The sequence below is a fragment of the Poecilia mexicana genome, unplaced genomic scaffold, assembly GCF_051168715.1.
Source record: "Poecilia mexicana isolate PSO_F unplaced genomic scaffold, ASM5116871v1 scaffold_21, whole genome shotgun sequence".
In the NCBI taxonomy this organism is placed as follows: Eukaryota; Metazoa; Chordata; class Actinopteri; order Cyprinodontiformes; family Poeciliidae; genus Poecilia; species Poecilia mexicana.
In genome coordinates this window covers 1621910-1647634 of record NW_028263390.1, presented here as the reverse complement: position 1 = coordinate 1647634, position 25725 = coordinate 1621910, and the positions used below count along the sequence as shown (strand labels likewise).

At 43.0% G+C, this 25725-nt stretch overlaps 1 protein-coding gene across 2 annotated transcripts in view; it reads right to left on the bottom strand.

Annotated features, from left to right (window-relative positions):
• The window catches only part of mdn1 (midasin AAA ATPase 1), a 64216-nt gene that overhangs the window by 36137 nt on the left and 2354 nt on the right, over positions 1-25725 (bottom strand). For both annotated transcript variants that reach the window (XM_015013167.2, XM_015013168.2), the window contains exons 4-32: positions 25037-25144; positions 24672-24867; positions 24383-24592; positions 24028-24159; positions 23821-23924; positions 23383-23497; positions 23070-23239; positions 13204-13285; positions 12958-13053; positions 12699-12811; positions 12180-12334; positions 12040-12100; positions 11024-11235; positions 10843-10946; positions 10625-10769; positions 9955-10051; positions 8651-8764; positions 8375-8522; positions 8172-8279; positions 7446-7597; positions 5944-6122; positions 4734-4942; positions 3222-3368; positions 3003-3144; positions 2797-2931; positions 1272-1410; positions 1028-1160; positions 487-617; positions 51-189 (exon numbers count right to left, since the gene is read on the bottom strand). In XM_015013167.2, the coding sequence (XP_014868653.2) occupies positions 51-189; positions 487-617; positions 1028-1160; positions 1272-1410; positions 2797-2931; positions 3003-3144; positions 3222-3368; positions 4734-4942; positions 5944-6122; positions 7446-7597; positions 8172-8279; positions 8375-8522; positions 8651-8764; positions 9955-10051; positions 10625-10769; positions 10843-10946; positions 11024-11235; positions 12040-12100; positions 12180-12334; positions 12699-12811; positions 12958-13053; positions 13204-13285; positions 23070-23239; positions 23383-23497; positions 23821-23924; positions 24028-24159; positions 24383-24592; positions 24672-24867; positions 25037-25144 (3976 nt within the window). The remainder of the gene's footprint in view (positions 1-50; positions 190-486; positions 618-1027; positions 1161-1271; positions 1411-2796; positions 2932-3002; positions 3145-3221; positions 3369-4733; positions 4943-5943; positions 6123-7445; positions 7598-8171; positions 8280-8374; positions 8523-8650; positions 8765-9954; positions 10052-10624; positions 10770-10842; positions 10947-11023; positions 11236-12039; positions 12101-12179; positions 12335-12698; positions 12812-12957; positions 13054-13203; positions 13286-23069; positions 23240-23382; positions 23498-23820; positions 23925-24027; positions 24160-24382; positions 24593-24671; positions 24868-25036; positions 25145-25725) is intronic.

The window sequence follows — 25725 nt, the reverse complement described above, 5'->3', positions numbered from 1 at the left end:
TCTGGGGTAATTCCCATGTCTGTCATGTTCCTCCCTACAGAGCTCCGTACCTCTTTCTTGCCAAAGTCTCCTCCAGGGTTCATGGTGGCCACCAGATGGAAGCCTGCAGCCGCTCTGATAAGCTCCACATCGTCGTCGTCTCCGGTGCCCTTCTCTGCCAGCACCAGGCTCTTCTCAGTCTCCAGGACACTGGCAGGAAACACAGTGCATCACGACAAATTCTGCTCAACTGTTTAGCAACTCGTAGGAAATTGTTACTCTAAACTGACAGAATAGATGTTGCCAGCACTTAGAAAGAGCAGAAAGGCCAAATTAGGTTAAAGGTTAAATTATCAATTGATGAGGCAACACCTTGAAATATTTAAACATTTCCCAAAGAAAGAAAAAAAGAAAAATACATGATGGAAAACAAACAAAAGGAGAAAAGTGAAGGAAAATGTATTTGTGGAGAGACTATCGGAACCAGGACCGGTTCTCTGCTTGTACCTGTTGAGCCTTTCCAGCACAGAATCGTCTGCGAGTGAGATCTCATCCAGGAGGAAGACTCCGCCCTCCTTCAAGGCCAGCACCAATGGTCCATGGTTCCACTCAAACAGCCTAACATCCTCACCAACAGTCTAGGAATGATCACACACAAATGATCATTACAAAATGGATCTACAATAGATCTATTGCAACTAGAAGTCCATTACACTCTTTAGTTTGTTCTTTCCCTGGCTTCTTCATCAGTAGCTTCAGGTGTTAGCCTCCTGCTCATCCTGTCAGTGAATGTTTTGTATTAAGAGAACCTTTCATCCATTCTATGAAACAGATATTTCCCATGGAAAAGAAATTTTTCCTACGAAGCATAAGCAGAGATAACAGAAGACTTTGCTTAGGAGGCAAAGTTACAGCATGTCAGACCTGGTCTGCTTCTGCAGGATTTGTTTGGCCTCTATTTCATTCATCTCAGTTTATTAACATAGCTCCAGTTCACAACGGATTAATAAAAGGTCTTACCAGAACGCCAACATGTGTTCATAAGTACCTGCTGGGTGTATCTAACAGGCCGCAGGCCTCCCAGAAAGTCTGACGTCTCCATGTGCATGTGACAGTTGACAGAGAAGAACTTCTGTCCAGCCAGAGCTGCATACAGCTGGCAGATGGTGGTTTTCCCACATCTGGAGAGGAAACAGGATTAAAAGGGCTTGACAAGGAAAAATCTAAATCCTTCATAGAGTCAGGAAGGAAGAGCAGAGGACGGGCACAAGCAGCAGCAGGAAGGAGCTCACCCTGTGTCTCCCACCAGTAGAACTGACTCCCCGAAGCGCAGCGCTCGCCCCAACAGCACCGCCATCCTCCTCAGGCTCTGAGTCCACACCACATGACGGAACTCCTCTGGTACTGCTGCAACGCTGCCCACCGCAAGATCTGGTGATGGCAGCAGGAGTCATGCTGAGGGGTCAGTGCTTCTGTCAAAACCTCCAACCATGACCACAGTCACAGCAGGCCCAACTCATCACTTACTTAAGCCTCTAAAATGTTTTACAGTTGTATTAGAGAACTTTTCACCCATTCTATGGACCATATTTCCCGTCAAAGAAATTTTCCCTACAAAGCAGGTGCAGAACTAACAGAAGGCTTTGCTTAGGAAGCAAAGCCTTCCTAAGCAAATTTGTTATTTAGGGATAACAAATTATCCCTAAATTTGGACAAGATGAAAATCATGGTCTTTGGGAACTGTTATAAAAATACTGAAATCCAAGTTCAAATAGAGGACGTAACTCTACAAAGGGTTTTTGCTAATAAGTTCCTCGGTCTAATAATAGATGACAAAATCAGTTGGAAACCTCATATTAAACATTTACAGAGTAAACTCAGTAGAAGTATATCCATATTGGCTAGAGCTAGACATGTATTGAATGCTAAATCACTTCATATTCTATATAACTCTCTGATTTTACCATATCTATCATATTGCTGTGAAGTGTGGGGAGTTAATTACAAGAGCTCTTTACATCCGGTAACCGTCCTACAGAAACGAGCCATTAGAATCATCCATAATGTCGGTTATTATGAGCATACAAACCCACTCTTCATAAAATCCAGAATTCTCAAATTTGACGAGCTTGTAGAATTTAAAATGGCTCAGTTTATGTTCAAAGTATCTAAAAAGTTGTTACCTGAGCACATACAGAGCACGTTTTCTGAAAGAGAAGGGGGGTATAACTTAAGGGGTCACTCAAACTTCAAGATCCGCAATTTTAGAACAACAAGAAAAAGCTTCTGTATTTCAATTAAAGGTGTAAAGTTATGGAACAAGTTACATGAAGATTTAAAACAAAGCAATAGTTTAACACAATTCAAAAGAAAGTACAAAGAGGTAATTTTCAATAGATACACATATGGGTGACAGAAAGCAATAAGGTGTGTATTGCAGATAACTTGGTGTAAGGGTTTAGAAAGACAAACCAGCATAAAATGGGAAAATGTATAGGTAAATATTAGTAACTGTTACTTCTGACTGCCACTTTGATTTTGATTTTTTTAATGACAGTAGGACTCTAAAGTTTCAAGTGTTTAGGGGGTAGGAGTTTATAAGTTCTCACTTCTTCCTACCCCATTTTGAGCATGATATGTTAACTGAAACAAAAAAATCTGTATTTTCTCTTCTTTCTTATGCACTTCTTGTTACTGTGCACTATTTTATTTTTATATTTGTATCATGTTCGAATAAAATTTCATTTCATTTCATTTCATTTCATTTCATTTCAAAGTTACGGCCTGCCAGTGCCGAATGAAATAACCTCTACTCACTGAACTGACTGATGAGCTGTTTCTGGGAGAAAAGACTGTCGGGGTTCACCGTCCGTTTGAAGTGCTTCTGCAGGATCTCCAGGATGACGGCCTCCTCCTCCTGCTTCCTGACCCGTCCAGCCAGGAGCATGTAGCCTGGACCCAAACACTCTGCTCAGTCAGCCAGCTTCTACAGGAGGCGGGGCCTCATGTCTGATGAGACTCACCGTCATCTGCTAGATGCTGCAGCCAGTCCTGAGAGGCCTCCGCCTGCTCCTCCAGCCGGTAGCGCTCCGCCCAGCGGAACAAGTCTCTCAGAGTGATGAAGCCATGTTTCCCCGCAAACACAGAAGATCCTCTGCGCAGTGACTGGGAGGTACAGGGGGATATGAAGCTGCAGTAGGTATCAACACAGCCAGTATACATACACAGTAAGGTAAAACTACCTGAAGGTCCAGCATGACCTTGACCAGCTTGGTGCAGTAGGATGGAGGTAAGCTACACCTCTGGTGCAGGATGGTCTCCAGCTCTGCACTGGGCAGCTCATCGAAGTGCAGCTCCACAAAGCGGTTCCTGAACGCCCGAGACAGAACCTGGACACACAACCAGCTCCATTACAACCCCTGAGCTGAACAAAGTTTGTCTTCCTGTTGAAACGCTGGGATTCCTCTCCACTGTCACCACATGCATTCCACTGAGTCCTCACACAGAAGAGCATTTAGCAATCAGCTGAACTGGACTGGATCTAATGGGATCTGAATGGGACTGGAAGCTCAGACTGGATTTGGATGAACATGATCTAAAGTTGAGCTAACTGGATTCTCTATGCGAGTCTGACCTGATCGTCCTGTAAAGAGCTTCGATTGTACAAGTTGTCAACTGGAAACAATGAACTGAGCTGATGAGGAACTGGAGGGAGGAAAACACTGAATGTCTCATCTGACATATTTATCAGTTCATTATGCAAAGGCAGAATTTATAAAGTGGATTTCATCAGGTGCAGCATGAGGTGCCACTGCCACTTAACCTCTAGAACAGAGGTTCCCAAACTGTGGGGCGCGCCCCCTGGGGGGGCGCCGTGTCATTGCAGGGGGGGCGCGGGAAGCCGTCTGGATGAAAAAAACAAAAAAAAACATGAACACTGTATGCGCTGGGTTTTTACCTTAGAATGGCCAACTCTCTGTTATTCCTATGTCAATTTGATACAGTAGAGGCTTCCACACTTCCCATCTTTGTGTCCTCTGTCACTTTTATCAGCAGTTAAAACTGTTTAATCCGTTGTTAACATGTTGTAACCTGTTTTTCCGAGCCGCCTTTAAACGCAACATGAGCGCTAAGACACTCGCGCTGGGTTTACACCTGTGAAGGAGACCTGCTGCTGCTGTGCGGAGCTACGTAGGTTTGTGTTAGAATCATGGCAGCAAACCAGCAAAACGCAAAGAACTTTTCACAGTTTTTCCCTCCAAACTAACCGACTGAGTTGAGTAAAGCTGTTGGATGCAGGTAATGTCAGCTAAAAGATGACTAGCTAATATCAATACAGAACCTTAAGCTTAACAAGTACCTTGTAGGCTAATGGTGTTGGTGTCTATTTTCAGCATTTATTTTGCCCCCAAGAAAGTCGATGCCCACCCCCAACCCCCCGACCCCCGGTCACACGTGTCATTTCAACCAGACAGCCATTTGTAATCCATAGGGGGGGCGCAGAAAATGTTTGGAAACCACTGGGGGGGGCGCAGAAGAAAAAGTTTGGGAACCACTGCTCTAGAAGGTTTCAAACACACAACGATGACAGTAACATCAAACTGCAAGTCTGGGTTAAAAACACATCAAAAACTGAAAGGTGGGAAAAAAATGTGAGACTCCGCAGAGAAACGGGGGGGAGGGGGCAAGTTGGTTTTTCTTAGTACAACAGCTGGAACAGAGATCAGAACAGCTGTCCTGATGTGATGACATACCTTTCTGCCTCCGTAGAGCCCTGGGGGGTTCTGTGTTGCAAACAGCATGAATCTGGGATGAGCCCTGATGATTTCCTGAGTCTCAGCCACAAATAGTTCCCTGTTGTCATCCAGCAGCCTGTTGAGAGCCTCCAGCACGTCGGTGGGGGCCAGGTTCAGCTCATCCAGGATCACCCAGTAGCCTTTCCTCATGGCATCAAGCAGGACACCTGAGTGCAGAGTCAACATTTATTATACAATCCAGGAAATCTGAGGGTTTCCACAATGAACCTCTTGGGGAATTCCTTAGTTCTCCAAACAGTTAAGGATAATTTTAATTTTTTTTCTGTTCTTGTTGAAGAATTGAAGACAAGATAAAGCAACTTTGCACCTTCCTACTGTAAAGGTTTGGTTCTAAACATCAAGTAGCTCTCACCACGGTCTATAGCTCACATAAACTCAGATACAGAACAAAAATAAGCTCTACTTAAAAACTACAGACAAAAAAAGAACATCAGTCAGGTTCAACTGATCTAATGAATTAAATAAGTGAACATCAGCAAGTAGGAAACCAGCTGCAGTCCAAACTCAGGAAGAGTGCTCAAACATTAAATTAAATATCTTTTCATGCATTTAGAATTTCACATGTCCAATAAGTTGTGGTTATTTAGTACTAAGTAAATTATAAAACTAAAAGCAAGACTGAAAACTGATTAGGATGATGAGGGGGAATGGACCAGAACCACAGAACCACAAATAAATTAGGAATGACCTGGTAAACCAGCCCAGATTTCCTTTCAGGAGATCAGCGATGAGCTGATAAAACCGATCTGATCCATCTCTGCAAAGGTCTGAAAATCAGCTGCTGATCACTGTGAGAGAGAACTGACTGACAGTTCAGCCCACCAGGTCATGTCTGGACAGTGTGGTCAACAGTCACTCCACTATTGCCAACTTAGCAACTTTGACTTTTCAGAGAAGAATTTCAGTATTGATCAAAATCACAGGTCAGGCTTTGTAGAGATTGGTGACCGTCTGTAGAACTGAACTCGGTGCAGCCTGACTGTGAACTTGAATAATGTTCCCAAAACTTTGAGGTATGCCACAGTAATAAAAATGTCCCAGTCAGTCACATGGAACTGATCTGGAATAATTATGTAGAGTGAAGAATCAGTGCTGATGCCTAGAAAAGCCTTTAGATACTGACAGTTCAATGTTTCACCACTCTTACCCTCTTTGAACACCAGTTTGCCCCTGTCGTCTGAGGAGTAGCAGCCGATGTACTCCTGGATGTCGGTGTGCTCGTGGTTGTTGATCCTCACACACTGGTTCCCAGTGGCTGAGGCCATCCACCGGATCAGGCTAGTCTTCCCAACAGACGTCTCCCCCTGGATCAGCACTGGGTGCGTCCTGTAGGGCCAAAACATGGCAGGACACAGCATTGATTAGTCATTAGCCGAGTGCAGAGGTTCGTTGTAATGAGAGAGGATGAAACTAAGCTAATAAGTATGTCCACTCAACATGGATTTAATGATGCACTTGATCCACAATGGACAGATTATATAACCAGAGCTGCACAAATCATTTAATCACAGGAGTCAAATCAGTCTGTGATATCAAGAGCTAAGCTGTATGTAGAACAAACCTCTACAAGGATTCATCACAACTGGACCTGAGTGAATTGATTGCAAATTTTCTAATGTTCACACTTACTCAAATGTGTACATACACACACTCATGTTTTCAATAAATGTCTCTTAGCAAGTTGCACTTCAACAATAAACAGCCAGTGACACACTCCTGACTGAATCCCAGATGGATGTTTGAACATTCTTTTTGACAGAACTGATAGAGCTCATCTGAACTGGCTGGGCTCCTGACCAGATCCATTTAAATGTTCAACTGGTTTGATGTTGGGGTCCATCCAGAAAATTAAACTCAAGTGTGTTTAATCCATTGTAGTCTGGATGTGTGTTTGTGTTTGTACCTGTTGGAACATCTAATTGTTCCAAGTATCTGACCCAGATTTCCCCTTAAGATGAATGGAAATCAGGAGCAACCCAGAGAACTACCTCAATGCCAGAGAGCATTGTGGTGATGGAACCACCATGCTGTGGGGTTGTTTTACCGACACTTTCTGGTGCATTGCATAAATTGGATGAAATAAGGAAAAATGATGTTCACCTCTAAATTATTGAACTTTACCACAAATGAACTGAGCTTCATTGCTGAACTGGGCATCCTGGAATGACCCTGACCTTCACTATACTCTAAACCCATTCAAAAACTAGTCTGAATAAAAGTGTGGTGTGTGTTTCAGCAGATATGCATTATTTTGACCATGTGTGGATTAGAGAGAATCCATATTGTCACACAATAGAGCAGTTCAAACTAATGAGGCCAGTCCAGGAACCTGAGATCCGCGTCCACGATGAGTGCATGTAAACGTCTCAGCAGACTGCATAACTCAATGCTAAGATTTATAAAACTGGACCATTTATAGCCTAATCAATATGTGGAGCTCAATCACTGCTCATATTAACATGATGACCCTCAGCCTCATCCAGTCTGGGTTGTCCCAGTGACACAGAGTGCAGACGGAGAACACTACATCTAACATGACACATTTAGCCTTTACAAAGAGCCCAGATTATCTGAGCTGACCTTGGGATCCAAGCTATTGAATATTAGGGAAATGAGGGACAGAGTCAGGCTGGGTCAGAGTCTCCCTACCCTGCAGATACCACTCTGGACAGATCCCGCAGGTTGAGCTTTACAGAAGCAGTGAGGATGTAGCTGGGATCCAGAGTTGGCTCCAGTTCTCCCTGTGGAACCCAGTAGCCCTCTATCTGCACACAGGTCCGGCCCGGTGGAGCTGGGATCAGCTGGAGAAAACATACCAAACAAACCAGTCATTAGGAAAACTTTCTACTGATTTCTACTTCAGCAGAGATATATCAATAACTTAGTCACATAATAGATTTATCAAGATTTAAACATGAAAAAAAAAAAAATTTTTTCATTTGACATAGTCTATATGTCTTACCAGTGCACAAATATGGAGAGATATATGATATATCAGCATTAACATCGGTATCGGTCCGATAAGTAAAAATGTGCCAATATTGATAGCTGGTACTTATCTCCACACTTCAAGAGAGGGAGAGGGTTGGTCATGTGACATAGATGGTGATACAGCATAGCATTTAAGAGAGGCAATATCAGTTGAGTGGTCTAGTTATTTTATATATATATATATATATATATATATATATATATATATATATATATATATATATATATATATATGTTCTGTGTGTGTTATGGGTCATAACACCAAATATCAGCCCAAATTTTTCACATCAGTGCATTCCTACAAATATGGAATTGTTTTACTTTATTGAGCCATTGAGCAGGTCCTGGATATGATCAATAAAAGCAGAACAATTTGAGACTTGCCTGTTTCAGACATTTGGTATTCCCTGCTAGGATGTGTTGACACACCAGCTTCTGGACCAGAGGATGGGAGCTCCTGTCCAGCTGGGTGAGGAAGCTCAAACAGAAGCCCTGAAGAGATTTGTGGATGGAATGTCACAACAGATTTTCAAACGTCTGCCATCCCACTGTAAGAAGGAGCAGCCCTGCACGCCGCCTGGCCTCACCTCGTACAGAGAGCGCTGAACACTGAGGCAGGGGTTAGCTGCTGCGTAGCTCAGAGCCCGACACAGCGTGCGCAGGCTGTAGTGAGGTCTGTGACCGGTCCCGTCCATCAGGCGGGAAGAGGCCTCCCTCCGAGCTTCCAGATAGAAACTGAGGCACAACCACAATAATTCAGTGAGATCTAGTCCAAGCAGATTGTCCTGCAATGAACAAAGCAGACTGAAGTGGTTCATTGTCAGACTGACAGACAAGCACTGTGATAACATGTTAAGGCTGACCTTATGATACCACTGATGACACTCTTGGGGGGGTTCAAGCACTTGAGGTAGTCTGACACGAGGATCCTCAGGTCTCCCTCGTTCTCCAGCTCATGCACATACAGCTCAGTAAATCTGGACAAGTCCAAAAAACAAACTTACAAAAAAAGAAACATCTTCACCTTCCTACCACAGCTTCTATGTTCCCCCTCCATGCATTGAAAGTTAGAACAGCTTAAAATGATAATCTTATAAACTGGTTTGACTCAGGGGTGGCCATAGTGTGCAATTTACACATTTGGTTCCCTTTTTACTATTATTTTTAATTTTAAAAATCTCCTTAGAATAAGACATTTTAGGTAAAACAAAGCATTTGTTTTCTGATAAACAAGCTTTTTGTTTTCTCCTTGGTTTCACAGGGACTAGGACCACATCTAACTAGAAACTTTTCCTCAAATTCAGACTTTGGTGCACCAAATCTGCTTTTAATCAATGAATTCAACTTGGCTAAGCACAGCATGCCCTTTTAAAGAAATACAGACACAAATCTTCCTCTTACTAACGAGAATAAATTACATTTGGTTCTATTTTTTTCATGAGCCCAAAGTAATTTGCAAACTGTTTACCTTGCTTCAAAGACAGTAAAACCCTCTGTGTTTACACACGCCTTCCATACAAACAAATCTGACTCATATTTCTAAGCTGGTAGAAAAAGAAATTCATACCAAAATTCCTTTTCATTTTTTTATTGTGTGGCCCTCAAGTACTTCTGAGTCAACAATTTTGCTCCACTCTGAGCTCAACAGTAACTTTACACATGAACATACTCTTTATTCAGCAGCAAAGATGCTAACAATACTTCAGTTGTAACACTACTATGCAGGCAGACAGAAATAAAAATGCCAGATTTGAAAGAAAAACACTCATGTCAGTATCAGAACTGGAGCACAGCCTGCTGCTGCCAGAAGTTAGAAGAGTTGTTTGATTAAACATAGGAAACAATTGTTCTGAGTAAATGTTTCACACAGGAAGCTCAAGTATTGAACATGGCCTCCTTCTCCTGGGAGTAGGAGGCTCCTGGGATGGGTAAATGCATTTACTCATGCAGTTGATGGATGGATCAACTGCATGGATATTCATCAACTACATAATGAAACTTTGAAAGGTCATAAAACATCAATCATGTTAACCGTTATGATATTATTGGGATTGGAGTTGTTTTAGGATGGTAAACATTCACTCTGGTCTTGGCCCATCTTGGAAGTTGTTAGCTTCAGCCTCCAGGCTTAACTGATCTAGAGTCAGTGGTCATAGTGAAAGCTTACCTGTTTCTAAGACCCAGAGGAAGGTTCCTTTTCCCCACATCAGTAGCTGGGTTCATGCATGCAAAGAGGCGGAAGTCTGGGTGGCGAACCAGGTGCTCTGGAATACATACATGTGACAGTAATGACATTTCTGATCATCCTGAACAGCAGCACAAATATAGGAGACCAAGTATAGACTGTAGCATATTAATAGGTTGACCTATTTGTTGTTCTGGTAACAGCTGAACTTACTGTATCCAGTTTAATCAGCTCATTCATAAAATGTGTCATGGAGAAACGTCAGATATAAGGAACCACAACCAGACGCAGCATACTCTTTCCTCTACCAGGAGATGGAAACAGTTGTAGATGTGCTGCATTTTCTTCTTTATGGTAAAGAGGAGTGTTTTCAAGCCAAGACTCCCCAGTGTTAGAAAGTGATCCCATCAAACGTGGCTGGAAGCTAGTCCTGACTGTTAGTCAGTAAAGATAACTTCTGTTTTGGATCTGGTGGACTTTATTCCACCATGTTCATCACAGAAACACACATAACATAAAGAAGAGTATAAACCCCATAACATCATACTCTCATAAATGCCAGTGCATATGCACTGGTGATATGACTGTGCCCCCTAGTGGATTGGCATGTAATATAAACAAAACAAAGGAGTAACATAACAACTGGCCTCACCAGTGTCTCCACGATCCAGTAAGACCAGAGAGCCAGTACTGCCCTCCAGCAGCCCACTCAGACACTCCAGCGTTTCTGCTGCTGCCAGGTTGATCTCATCTAGCAGAATCCAGTGGCCCTTCTTCACCGCCTTAGCCAATGTCCCCTACAGGACACACATGGTAAGAGCTGCTGCAGTGGTAAGAGCAGGAATGTGTATGTGCTACGAGAGGTATTACCTCCACAAAAGCAAACACCATGGCTGTATCACAGGCTCGGATCTGCTGCTGGGTCTGGCTCAGCTTGGATGCCAGAGCCTCCCACTGCTGCAGCAGAGAGGAATCTGCACAGGCAAGAAAATATCAGCATGTCAATGATCAACACAGGTCTTCTCACTTGCTACTTGTTCTGGTACCCTACCTTCTGGCTTTTCTTGCAGCTCCTTAGCCAGAGCAGACTTGCAAACATGGTCCATGAGTCGAAGCAGATCGTACCAGCGCTTTTCCCGAAAGCAGGTCTGTACATGGCCCAGGAAGGTCAAGTTCTGTTTCCTGGAGTACGTCTGGGAGAACAGGTCCTCAAAAGCCTCCCGCAGGGGCAGCAGGATCTGCCTGTGGTCTACCGGCTTGTATCTAAATACGGTGGTTGCACAATTACATGAAAAAAAAAAAAAACGCATTCTGCATTATTCGTCTGTATTCTTTAATATTTCTAACTGGAGCTTCAAAATCTGCACCTCCTCCATTCTTTTCATTTTCCTTAAAGATAAATCTTAAAGATATTCTTAAAATATCTTAAAGGATATCTTTATAAACATAATGTGGGAAACATTCAGACCTGCCAAGTTGAAACAGCCCAAATTTTGACCCATTTGGCCTGTTTACAGCCTCCAAAATTTGATCAAACTCCCCCTAGAGATTTTGATTGATCAAGTTCACATTTGGTCAATTTGTTCATAAGGAATGGAGAATCGAAAGTTATCAAAATGGTGAGTTTTTATGCATGCTAAAGGGGCGTCAAGTCAAATCAAAGTTTATTTCTCTAGCACATTTACAACAACCTCAGCTGACCATAGTGCTTCACTACAATCACGGGTAGATGCAGTAAATGATAAAAATACAAAATGTGACATCACTTTAGCTACGCCCCCCGAGAACAGGAAGTGTAATGTTTTACTTTATAATCTCCATGTCTGACCCGTGACCTAATCAATATGACAGTGTGTCCAGTGACTGAAGTCGTGTTGGTGCAACTTGGTGTAAAGCACTAAGTTTCCAGTGTTTCCCTCATCAAGATAACTAAACTCTTCTGTTAAATAAGAACCAAGAGACTGGTGTGCTGAAATTATTTCACATCATGTTCTGATAGTTTCTATGGCAGCACCCTGCTCTCTAACTGAAGTAATCGTGTTTAATCATCTCTGATATGTCACTCACCCTCCAAGAAGATCGGCTGTATCACTTTGCTGGTTCATATTCACCACACTCAGCTTGTGTCCTGGGATTCCAGACAAGGAGTATCAGTGAGCAGCTTTGACAAGTCATTGGGAAGCGAAGCTGAGGCAGTGTGGACCCACCGGTGACTGAGGCCAGGTGCTGCACCGTGGAGGTCTTCCCTGTTCCCGTCTCTCCCACCAGGAGGACTGGCTCCCCCTTGGCCACACAAACAGCCAGCTGTTCCAGCAGAACAGCCGAGGGTCGGGTTGCAGCAAATGTCTTACTACTGCTTACACTGGATAACACACACATACACACATGATGTTTGTGATTAGAGCTACATTAGGAGAAGCTATTCAATACAGGATGGGTAATCATAATGTTTTGACTGATAGGAGTGTGCCATTGGAAAATATTTACTCTGTATCTAGGCCAAAGGTTATCACCCATTCACTTTAGCTTTGGGGAAGGATCAATGGGGATATTTGGGTTGAATCGTTAGATGACTGTGTTTACAACAGAATAGTTTAAAATCAATCTGATGTTTATTCAGTGTCCCAGCAGGGGTCTGCCCTGTTTTATCTGCGGCTGAACGCTGAACCAGCAACCAGCTGGGTGCATAGTGGACATGAGGTGAGTGGTGGGGACGTCCCACTTACATGGCCAGCTGCACGGTGTCGGCCTGTTGCCGAGGCAGAGTGGCTCTGCCCACTGCGGCCTGCAGCTCCGTCAGCGACACGCTGGGCTGATACAGCTGGCAGAAGTACTGAGCCTACACACGCGCGCGCACACACACACACACACACACACACACACACAGGACAGAGGTCATTCTGACTCAATCGACTCCTCATCTTCACTTGTCTTTCTAAGGGTGATGCTTTTCTCCAAACCAAAACATCCTTCCAAAACAAAGACCTTCTCATTGGAGATGTTCAGCTTGCTTCCAATGATCTCAGCCATGTGCAGTCTGCTGGCAGGGCAGGACAGCATGGCTGTGAAGCAGTCAAGAGCCTGACAGATAGACAGGAACAGAATGTTTGATTTTGGGGACAATACTTGCAGATCTACTTTTTTATTTTATTTGGAGAAATTGTGGAGGTAACAGCTTTTTCAAGGTGAAATGTTGAACAAAAGAATAAAAATAAGTCAAAGCATACTGACCTCTAAGAAGACTCGCTGTGCTGTGGCAGGGGAGGCGCTGTCAAAGTTCACACTGATCCGCTCGCACCATTTCAGCAGGTCCCTGGACAGCAGGAACACACATCAGCAGAAAAGATGAACTTCAGCATCCAACTGCTGGGTGACAGTCTAGAGATGCACTGACCAATGAGTTCTTTCTGACTTGTTTGGAATAAATACAGTGGCTTTTGTCATGCAGTTATTTGGATGGATAGAACGACCATTATTAATAAAAAGTAAATAAAAAGTTTTCCCCCCTCAAATTCAAACTTCTTTTACATAATTTTAGCTTTTGCCTCATTTCCTATTAAAGAACAAATATCTTAGTTGAAAGAAAGTCACTGAAAAATCTAAATCTGCCAGAGGGATCAATAATTGTTGCCTCAACTGTATTTGCTGTATTTGATGTCTATCTGAGGTCTATCAAAGGACAAACACAATCGCTCATTTACACAAACACTCTATCAATAACATGTACAAAAAAATGTAATCGAAAACAGAAACAAGCTGTTCATACATAACTGGAAATGTTCTTCTGGTTCTTCATTCCTGAAGAACATTTCCAGGAATAGAAGACTAATGTATCAGCAAGATCTAGAGAAACTCATCCATGAGTTTATCTTTAGTCACATTGATTACTGCAACAACATCTTCTAGCTGCAGCTGATCCAGAACGCTGCTGCTGGTGTTCTGATAGAGCACATCACCTAGGCTAGAGTACTTACACTGAGAGAATAGACTTTAAGATACTGTTGTTAGTTTACTGAACGGTTTAGCACCACAATACATTAAAGATCTGTTGTTGTTGTATCAACCTTCCAGACCTCTCAGGTCTTCTGGTTCTGGTTCTGCTCTGCATCCCCAGAACCAGAACCGAACATAGAGAAGCAGCCTTCAGCTTCTATGCATCACAAATCTGGAACAAACTTCCAGAAAACTGCAAAACTGCAAAACAGCAGAAACGCCGAGTTCCTTTAAATCTAGAGTAATCATCTGTTTAGAGTTACTTTTGAAACATAATAAATGACACTGTTGTGGATAGGTGTAGCACGGGATCACGTGGTGTTATTAGTGATTGTAGATCACCTGTTGCTCACTTGGTGACTTCAGTGAGTGGGTGATGGGGGAGGTTTACTTTTTTCTGACCGCTATGTTTTGTTTTTTGATCACTGTTTGACTCTACGGATCCGTTTTTATGCTGCTTTTGAACACTGTTTTGCTTGAATATGGACAATAAAATCGTTGCAACTGCAGCTTGGATTTACGTTTTGATCAGCTTGCGCGTCAACAACCACTCCCCTATTCAGCCGCTCAGCGACTTTGTTGGATAGTCGCTAAGATTTGTCAGAAAAAAAAAAAAAAGCACGACAACTGAGTTTCTCGCACAGCTGGAACGCCAACGCGAGCCCACACACCACCGCCACTGCACCTACGAAAGAGGATCTATTGACAGAGAAGTAGAAGACGACAGTGGTATGTAACCTGAATGTTTGGTGCTGCGTATCGCTCTTCTAAGCGCAGTTTGGTTCTGCCATGTGAAGCTATTGTTGTGACACGCCCCCCCGCTATGTTTTGCTGTGGGATTGTGGCTGCGGGATTTGGTGTGCGAGTGTGTGCTGTGGCTCTGCGTGCGTTCAATAAAGTTTAAGGATTCGCTGTTACTTGGAAGCTTCCTTTATTTTGGATTAAAAATGAGTGGATCATCTGCTGTGTCTGTTGTTGAGAATCCTGAAAAGGATAAAAGAACGATTGTTCTCACTGAGAAAGCTCTCGCAAATAAAATTGAAACTATCCAAACAGAGCGGAAAAAGCATGTCAAGAAAATGAAAGATGTAATATCATCTCTTAAAGAGTTAATGAAAGATGATAAAAATTATTCAGAAGTGAAATCACAGCTGGATGAGTTAACACACCTATTTAGAGATGCTACTGTGATGCATGAATCTTTGCTGCATTTAATTCCGCTTGATGAGAAAGATAAACAAAATACATGGTTTTCAAGTATCATTAAATACAACAAAGGATTTATTGAGGATGTTGAAATATGGCTTTCTGAGACAAGTAAATGCTCAAGCAGACCATCCTCTGACAAGTTACGGTCACAGGAAACTCCAACTGGTGAAGAAATGGAGGTTCAAGAACAAATGGAGTCTCAGTTATCTGCTCATTTCCAGCATGACATTCAAGATGATGTGTTGCCATCTGACAGTGTTTCAAATCAAGGAAGCAAGTTAAGCTCCAAAGTTTCATCAACTTCATCTGCACGTCTCAGGGCAGAGGCTGAAATGGCTGCCTTGCTCACACGTCAAACTATGCTGAAAGAAAAGCATGCTATTGAAGAACAGGAGGAGCAACTTAGGAAAAGAAGAGAACAGCTTCAACTTGAAGCAGAAATAGCTGCAACTGCTGCAAAAGTAAAAGTGTTGAAAACTGGATCTGCAGTGCGAAGCTTAGCTTCACGGAAATCCGATGGAATGGAATCATATTTTAAAACAAAAGGAAATGCTGTTGAAACTCTTAATGCAGATGCGAATACTTTTGTTCTACAGACAAAGAGAAAACAAATTAATGAAAATGCAGATCTTCAAATAAAACCAATGCAACAAAATGTGACAAAGAGAAGGTCTCCACCTTTACTTGGATCTTCTCATCCTGTAAGCAGAACAATATCAAATATGCATCTGCAGCAAGCTCCTCAATCAGCAACCAATGAAAATCTGTTATCTATTATGGAGAAACAAAATGAATTAACTTGCATGTTGGTTCGTCAACAAAGTCTCTCTTCACTACCTAAAAGAGAAATTCAACCTTTTGATGGTGATCCGCTTCATTTTCAGGCCTTTATGCGTTCGTTTGAACAGGTCGTTGAATCAAAGACTGGTGATCCTGACGATTGTCTGCATTACCTCGCACAGTACACCAGGGGGCAGCCCAACGAACTGGTCAAAAGTTGTCAACATATGTCTGATGGTGGTGGATATGTAAAAGCAAAGACTATGCTGTATGAGCATTTTGGAAATGGACATGTTATTGCATCTGCTTACCTGAATAAAGTTCATTCGTGGCCATTGATTAAATCAGAAGACGGAAAAGCTCTTCAGGCATACTGTTTGTTCTTACGTGGGTGTTGTAATGCGATGGAGGAGATTCATGATCTTTCTGAATTAAACACACCTGCTAATATGCTTGCTGTGATTAAAAGATTGCCATACAAGTTAAAAGATAACTGGCGAACAGTAGCATGTGACATCCAGGAGAAGCAGCATCGAAGAGCAACATTTATGGACATTGTTTTCTTTATTGAGCGTCAAGTCAAAATTACTACAGATCCTGTTTTTGGAAAATTAACTGATGCTCCATCAATAAATCCATCAGCCAAGGGCACAGACGGAGGGAAACGTTTTTCTCGCCCAAGGACTACAGGAAGTAGTTTTGGCATCACTACTTCTGCTGTTGAGAAAAATAATCCGTCAGAGGTTCAAGACCATCAGAGTGATGTGAAGATTTGTTTGTTTTGCAAAGGTGGACACAAATTGGAGTTATGCTCTCTGCTTGAAAGGAAACCTCATAATGAGAAGATTTCATTTCTTAGGAGAAATGGCGTCTGTTTTGGTTGCCTGTGCAAAGGGCACATCAGCAAAGAATGCAGAAAACGCCTTTCATGTAAAATATGTGGTTTCAGACATGCAAGCATACTCCATATCCACCACAAGATGAAGAATGGAGTTCAACTTGATGCGGAAGCAGTGAAATCTCCTGTCACAGTTCAGACTAGTGGTCTTACTGGGGCCGGTGAACAGGACTGTAGACTTCCCATCGTGCCAGTCAAAGTTAAATCAAAGAAAGGCCAACAAACACTGGAAACATATGCCTTTTTGGACCAAGGGAGTTCAGCATCCTTTTGTACAGTGGGTCTTTTGGATAAGCTGAATCTCACTGGGAGAAAAACAAAGATTCTCTTGCGTACCATGGGACAAGAGAAAGTTGTGGACAGTTTCATTGTACCTGAACTTGAAATTGCCGGATTGGACAGCGAACTGTATTATGACATGCCTGACCTCTTTACTCAGCATAAAATGCCTGTAGATCTGAATAATATCCCAAAGCAACAAGATCTGGATATTTGGCCACATTTGCAGCGTGTTCATTTGCCAGAGATTAAAGCACAGGTGGAGCTTTTGATCGGCATGAACATGCCCAGAGCCCTAGAACCTTTAGAGGTTATCAGGAGCGAAAGTGATGGACCTTTTGCCATTAAAACCGTGCTCGGTTGGACAGTGAATGGGCCAATTGACCGGGAATGCTGTGAAAGACCAAATTGTCTGTCAGCTGTCACCATGAACAGAATTTCTGCTGTTACATTGGATAGTCTATGGAAGCAACAATTCAAGATAGATTTTCCTGAGAGCAGCCATGATGAACAAATGGGGTTGTCAAAGGAAGACTCCAAGTTTCTAGAGTTGGCCAGTAAGACAGTAACCTTGCGTGATGGACACTACAACATTGCCTTGCCTTTGAGAGACCGAGACATAAGAATGCCTGATAACCGAGCAATCGCTGAACAACGCGCCTTAGGCTTAAAGAAAAGGTTCATCAGAGATAAAGACTTTCACAAAGACTACACTGCCTTCATGAAAGATCTTCTATCTAAAGGTTATGCAAAAAGAGTGCCAATCACAGACTTGAAGCGCAGTGATGGAAAGGTTTGGTATATCCCTCATCATGGGGTGTACCATCCTACCAAGGGAAAGATTCGGGTCGTTTTTGACTGTGCTGCATCATTCCAGGGCATTTCTCTCAATGCACAACTTTTGAGTGGTCCTGATTTAACAAATAGCCTGATTGGCGTGCTGACTAGGTTCAGAAAAGAGCCTGTTGTTTTGATGTCTGATATTGAAGCCATGTTCCATCAGGTGCATGTGCCAGAGGAAGATTCTGACCTATTGAGGTTCCTCTGGTGGCCTGATGGTGATTTCAATCAGAGCATGCAGGAGTACCGCATGGGTGTTCATTTATTTGGAGCAACATCATCTCCGAGTTGTGCTAATTATGCCCTGCGGAAATGTGCAGAAGACAACAAAGCAGATTTTAGCCAACAGGTGATTGACACCATTCTGTACAGTTTCTATGTGGACGACTGCCTTGCCTCAATAGGCACTGAAGAGGAAGCCATATCTCTTTACTCAGACCTCAGACTCATCTGCGCCAAAGGTGGCTTCCACTTAACAAAGTGGATAAGTAATAGCCGAAGCGTCCTGGCAGTAATACCTGAGGAGGAAAGAGCCAAAGAGGTTAAAAACCTAGATCTGGATTGTGACCTTTTGCCTGTTGAACGAGCATTAGGAGTATGGTGGTGTCTACAATCGGATGCGTTTAAGTTCTGTATATCCATCCCAAATAGACCATGGACCCGAAGAGGGATCCTTTCTACTGTTAGCACCTTCTATGACCCATTGGGATTCCTAGCTCCTGTCATTTTTGTAGCTAAAAGAATCCTTCAAGACCTGTGTCAGAAGGGAATAGGTTGGGATGATGCTATTCCATCAGCCGTTGCTCAAGAGTGGAAAAGCTGGATGGAGGAATTGCAATTGTTAGACAACATCAGCATCAAAAGATGTTTGAAACCTACTGATTTTGGAAAAGCAACCACTGCTCAGTTGCACCATTTTGCAGATGCAAGTGAGAAGGGGTATGGTGTTGTTACCTACCTCCTGCTGCAGAACAGTCTCTACCAGATGCACAGTTCCTTTATAATGGGGAAGTCCAGGGTAGCACCTTTAAAACCAGTCACAATTCCCCGTATGGAATTGACGGCAGCTGTGCTGGCAGTTCGCATGGACATACTGTGGAAAAGAGAACTAAGGCTACCTCTCCTAGATTCAGTGTTTTGGACAGACAGCACCTCTGTATTAAAATACCTTAATAACAAGACTTCCAGGTTCCGTGTTTTTGTGGCAAACAGAGTGTCAGAGATTCTCAGGGCTTCTGGCGTCTCCCAGTGGAGATATGTGAACACAACAAATAATCCAGCAGACCTTGCCTCGAGAGGTATGGAGGTACAACAATTTCTACATGACACCACATGGTTATCTGGTCCTGCATTTCTTACACAGCCAGAGACAGATTGGCCTGTAAACCCAGAGAACTTACAGGAACCTCTACATGACGACCCTGAAGTCAAAGTGTCTGCTTCTGTTGGTGTTTTTCCTGCACAAGATGATGATCATCCTTTGGCTCTTCTGATTCATCGTGTTTCATCCTGGACTCGTCTTGTCAGAGTGATGGGTTGGATTCTAAGATTCAAAACATTGCTCTTGCATCACAAAAGAAACGAGACACATTTTCAGCCTGCATCTGAAACAACCCAGTCTGAAAGTGCTCATCAGAGGGGTGAGCTATGTACTGGCTTTCTCTCATTGGGAGAGATTGAGGATGCTGAGATGCAGATAATCAAGTTTTGTCAGAAGGAAAGATATTCTGAAGAAATTTCCTATCTCCAAAAAGGAGAGAACGTCAAAAGAAGCAGTCATATATACAAGTTAAATCCTGTTCTGGTGGATGATGTGCTGCGTGTTGGAGGACGTCTCAGCAGAGCTGTCATGTCTGAAGATTCTAAACATCCTATCATTGTTGCTAAAGATCTTCATATTGCTTATCTTATTCTCCAATATATCCATAAAGAGGTGGGTCATGGTGGTAGGAACCACATACTCTCAAAGCTCCATCAGAAATATTGGATTCCTGGTGCTGGTGCACTGATTAGAAAGATCATGTCAAGGTGTGTCATCTGCAGACGGCTTCATGGAGCTGCAGGCCAGCAACAAATGGCTGACCTGCCTGAGAGCAGAGTGACACCTGAGAAACCCCCCTTTAGTTTTGTTGGAGTGGACTATTTTGGTCCATTTGAAGTGAAGCGTGGGAGAAGTCTTGTGAAGAAATATGGAGTTATCTTCACATGTTTGGCAATCAGAGCAGTACATATTGAGGTTGCCTCATCTCTTGACACAGACTCTTTCATTAACGCCTTACGACGTTTCATTGCAAGGAGAGGCCAAGTACAAGAGCTGCGGTCCGATAATGGTACCAACTTTGTGGGCGCAGAGCGCGAACTGAGACAAGCTATTGAAGATTGGAATCAAGAAAAGATCTCTGATGTGCTGTCTCTGAAGGGAGTGAAATGGATCTTCAATCCTCCAGCTGGGTCACACCATGGTGGAGCATGGGAGAGATTGATCCGTTCCATCAGAAAAGTTCTTAATTCCACTCTGCAGACACAGCATCTGGATGAGGAAGGACTCCAAACTGCTCTCTGTGAGGTGGAGTCAATCCTCAACAGTAGACCTATTACCTTGGAATCTGCTGATCCAAATGATCTGGAAGCTCTAACACCGAACCATCTTCTTTTACTCAAGTCTAATCCAAGTTTGCCACCGGGTTTATTCCAGAAAGAAGATACTTATGCACGAAAACGATGGAGACAAGTCCAATACATATCTGACCTGTTCTGGAAGAGATGGATCAAAGAATATCTGCCTCAACTTCAACAGCGCCAAAAGTGGATGAAGATTAGACGCAACTTTGTTCCTGGAGATGTGGTCCTTATAATGGATGACTCTGCACCTCGTGGTTCCTGGATCATCGGTAGAATCACGGAAACTGTGCCTGATAAAAATGGACTTGTACGCCAGGTCCGGATTAAGACCCCAACCAGTCACTTATGCAGACCCATCACGAAGATATGCCTTCTTCAAGAGACTCTCGACCAATGAAGACAACACATTTGATTCTACTCTCGACGTGACTTTTGACTAGACTTTACTATAACTAGATGTACATCGCAGACTGACTATATTTAGGCTAAGTGCTGGTAACCTCTGGCCTATGACTGACTGACTATGGATGGACTATTTTGAAGAAAAGAAGAATGATTGACTATTTGCAAATGACTTTCATGGACAGTTTGAATGTGTTATGTTTATCTCATTGTGTGTTTTGATGTATTGTATATCTTAGGTTATGGTGTTTGAGTAATTATTACTGTGTAATGATGTAATAATTAGGGGCCGGAATGTTGTGGATAGGTGTAGCACGGGATCACGTGGTGTTATTAGTGATTGTAGATCACCTGTTGCTCACTTGGTGACTTCAGTGAGTGGGTGATGGGGGAGGTTTACTTTTTTCTGACCGCTATGTTTTGTTTTTTGATCACTGTTTGACTCTACGGATCCGTTTTTATGCTGCTTTTGAACACTGTTTTGCTTGAATATGGACAATAAAATCGTTGCAACTGCAGCTTGGATTTACGTTTTGATCAGCTTGCGCGTCAACAACCACTCCCCTATTCAGCCGCTCAGCGACTTTGTTGGATAGTCGCTAAGAGACACATTAATAAACATTTTGATGTGCAACGACGGCACAAGACAAAATGTAATGCTTCAGTTGTTGAGTATGTGTTTCATGACTTTTTGTGTTTTTATGACGTACGGAACTTTGAACTGTGTTGTCGCTGAAATGTGCTATACAAATAAACTTGATTGATTGATTGAAAAGTTGTTGTTCTGGAAGAGAAAGCTGTAATTATGACCAGCAGATCCAGATGTGACCTGGATCTGCTGGTCACATCTGGATCTGACTTCAGTAAGGAGCTGCAGTAAATGTGTCATGTTCAGCAGCATGAACTTTAAATGACCTGAAACGCTATGCATAACGATCACATGCATCTAAAAACTGAAATGACGAGCTGATGGGAAGTGAGTGAGTGCACCAGGGACCCAGAGAAAGGGTGACTCCATCCCATCATCCACAGAGCGGTTCAATCAATAAGGTATTGAACTCTGCAGCAGCAGAAAGCTAATTACAGCCGGAGAAGCTGAGCTTCAGTTTGTCTGGTTGATGTGCCTGGGGGGACATCATGGTGATTTTGTAACATTATGACTAAGACAGGATGTCAGTACTTTAAGTGTATATACTTCTAAGGGAGCACCTATAAATCGACTGGCCAATGAATTGGTGAGATTTCCTTTATTTGGGGAGATTGTCATCGGTTGATACTTAGATGTGAAGCGGATCTTATCCACTGACTTTATCTAACTCTGTAAAGATCTGAGCATCAGACACTGTCCTCTATTGCTCTGAAATGAGAGAGGGCTGACTGTTAGCACCAGGTCACACATAAATGTGTGAGGTTAACAAGAGTCACCCACTGCTGTGAACTTAGCAACTTTGTTGCTATATTGAGGCCTCATCTATGCACAGACACATATCTGGGAAAGCAATATATTTTTCTGTGTCTTGGTCTTTCGTCCACACAAAAACTCAGTTTAATATCACTTGAAATTATTATTATTTATAAAAACTCCCAACGAAACTGGAGATTTTAGAAAACTGAATATGAGACTTTGGGTCCCATGAATTATACAGTCTGCGACAAATAAAAAAGCAATATATCCACATACTTGCTTTGACACAATTCCCAATCACCAATCTCTTGTCATCGTTTATTAACTTTATATTCTAATATGTCATTTGAAAGTAGTTCAACCTATAGGTTGAACTACTTTCAAATGACATATATGTCTATACAAATTAACCTCCTGACACCAATCTGACTGGCTGAGGAGCCAATCAGATTGGTGCAGAGTGTTTTTAAAACAATGAGGCAGAGATATGTAAAAACCTGGTTGCATGTAGACAAAGCCTCAGACTTTTCAGACACATAAAATAGAACTGGGCTTGTAAGTTTAGTGACTTTTTAACTCTGCTTGGCGAATGGATGTAAAAGGCAAAGCAAAGGGAGGGCACATACAGGCACCAAGACTTAAAAGGTGGGGTGGTTTAATGACCCTCACCTCACTGACAGAGCTCTCCCTTCCAGCGATGTGCTTCTGTCCTCAGGCTTGTCCTGCTGTCCCTCTGTTCTGGTGTCCACCTCAGAGTGTCTCTCACCAGTCAGCTGGCAGTAGATGTCCAGCAGACGGTCTGACACCACTGCCAACATGGGGTACCTGTGGATGAGCACCTGCAGACAGGGGACAGGTTGAGCTGGGAACAGATAGCGAACACCTCTGGAATCACTATATAGTAATCCATAGCACTGCTGTATGACCAGGGTAAGTATATGTGTCAGTATACTGTTGCTGCAGACAGTGAAACTCTCCTCACCTTCTTGAGTTCTGCGTGGGACATGTTACGCATCTGCAGCTTGGTCCAGAACTTGTCCAGCAGTGCCGCATGGGAGTTCTGAGGCTTGTACCAGCTGCCACCACTGCAGTACATCCTGCATGTCCACAGTAAGACTCACATGAACTCCTGCACAGCAACTCACACAATTTGCACTTCTATCTTCAACTAGAACTTTATCTGTTTCAAACAGGTTGGGATTATTTCTGTTACTTGTTCAGAACCATCAGCCAGTAACCTGAATTTCCCACATGGTTTGGCTGACATCGCCTACGAGAGTTAGGCAATGTCAGCCAAGTTACCTGTTTTTATAAAATAGTTTTAAAAAACAGGTAAAAAGAAGAAACTATTTGATTCCCAGACAAGTCTTGCATTCTACTTTAAGCCAAGCTATAAGGAGTGCTGCATTTATATTTTTACCTTCTGGTTGCAAAGAACTGGAATCCAGGAGCAACCTCAATGCAATCCTCCCGTCCTGGAATCATCAACTTTTTATTCTCCATCAAAGGCAGGAGGACAGAAATCTGAAAAACACATTTAGCTTCATTTTGTGCAGCAAAAATTAACTTAAATCATTCCAATTTAATATAAATAATCGTCAAAAGCCAAAATATACTTTGAACTCACCACATCCAGAGGTGCATGATCAATATCTTCCAGAAGGATCCAGAGGCCTTTAGAAACGGCCTGGGTTAGGGTTCCTGGCTGCCACACAAACTTCCCCGGTACATCAGTGCATCGGTACATTCCCAGCAGCATCTGCAAACCAAAACAACCGTTGCTGCTCCTTTTATTCCAGGGTGCTGTGCTGTTATTGTGGCTTTTCGCTTTTTACAAAAGACTACACACAAGCTGAAGAAAACGAGCCTAGAACAGCAGAAAGCTGAACGGGTGAACATGTTATGAGAGTGAACAGTGTGATGAGACACCCTGCTCCCTCTGGTGACAAGAAATGGCTGAGATGGAGTGTCATGTCTCCCACCTTGCTGTCAGTTTGATCCCCAAGCTGGACCTTGAGAATGTCTGCAGCATTGGTATGTCCGGTGACGGCTGCCATGTGCTCCACCAGAGCAGTTTTCCCACAGCCAATTGGACCTTCCAGGAGCACAGGCTTTTGGGATGCCACGGCCAGAGCCAGCCTTCTCAGGTTCTGGCAGGTTGACTCCACCAGCACCAGGCAGTTCGGCTTCACCTGAAAGCAGAGGCCAACATGGATAAAAACAGACCCTGAAAGGAGGGGCATGGTTGTTTCTGTGTGGGGGATCACACACCTGCTCAGCCTGCTGCCGTGGAACCATCTTGGGCAGAATGACTCCACAGACTGCTACAACGTTCTGGCACAGGTCCTCTGATACCACCTGACCTCTGGTGAACTTCTGGGCCAACTCCTGATGCCACTTTACTGACCTCTGATTAGTTAACACCAGAGCTCTCTCCGCCTCCACCTGCTGACTCTCCTCCAGAGCTCTGAACCCGCAGCAAAGTATAGAAAGCATCAGTTACCTTGGAGTCCTGCACCATGGTAACTGAGCAGGTCTCAGTTACCATGAGTAACTGAGTCCTCATGGTTATCTGAAACAAGGAGCCAGATAAAGTCATCTGACAGCAATAAAGGAGAAAACATATCTATACATACTTCATTTTCATGTGCAGAATTTCATCACTCGACAGCACTTTCCTCAGGAAGATGGCTTTCTGATTATCAGTCATGTGGCAGACAAGAGCTAAACACTGAGCCGTGGACCTGTTGGGAAAAATCTATTTAATAAGAGAAAAGGAAAGAGTCTGGACCAGCACTAGTGTAGGCTTAGTTTCTACTAAATGCATCAAACAAGAAGGATCATTTCAAATTCACAAGTTTAATGTGATGTCTCTGGGGCCTTTGGGTTACAAAGCCTGACCTGGTTTCCATGGATACAACTGTGATATGGTAAACTCCTGCTACACCATCATCCATCTCAGCCCATCATCACCATATCCTCAGTTTGACTCTGCAAATCACTGCTCTGCTGAAGATCATGAAACCTGCATGATGGTGGCCCTTTAGCCCCTCAACATGGATCTAATGTTGTGTGTTTACTTGCAGATAATTTTCTAGCAGAAACAAAGCAATGACACAATGATTCGTGTTGGTAAATGGCCTTCACTGTAGCCATCGCCAACCTGAAGCAGACTGACAGAATGACCACCAGCTGGCAAGGCAGGTGAAGTCTCATGCCCAAAGGAAAGCAATTTGTAAGGTTACACCTTGTGATTTATTTTATTATTGTCTTGTACATCCATATTTGTAACCCGTCAAGGGACTGCAGATGTAAATTAGTTTTT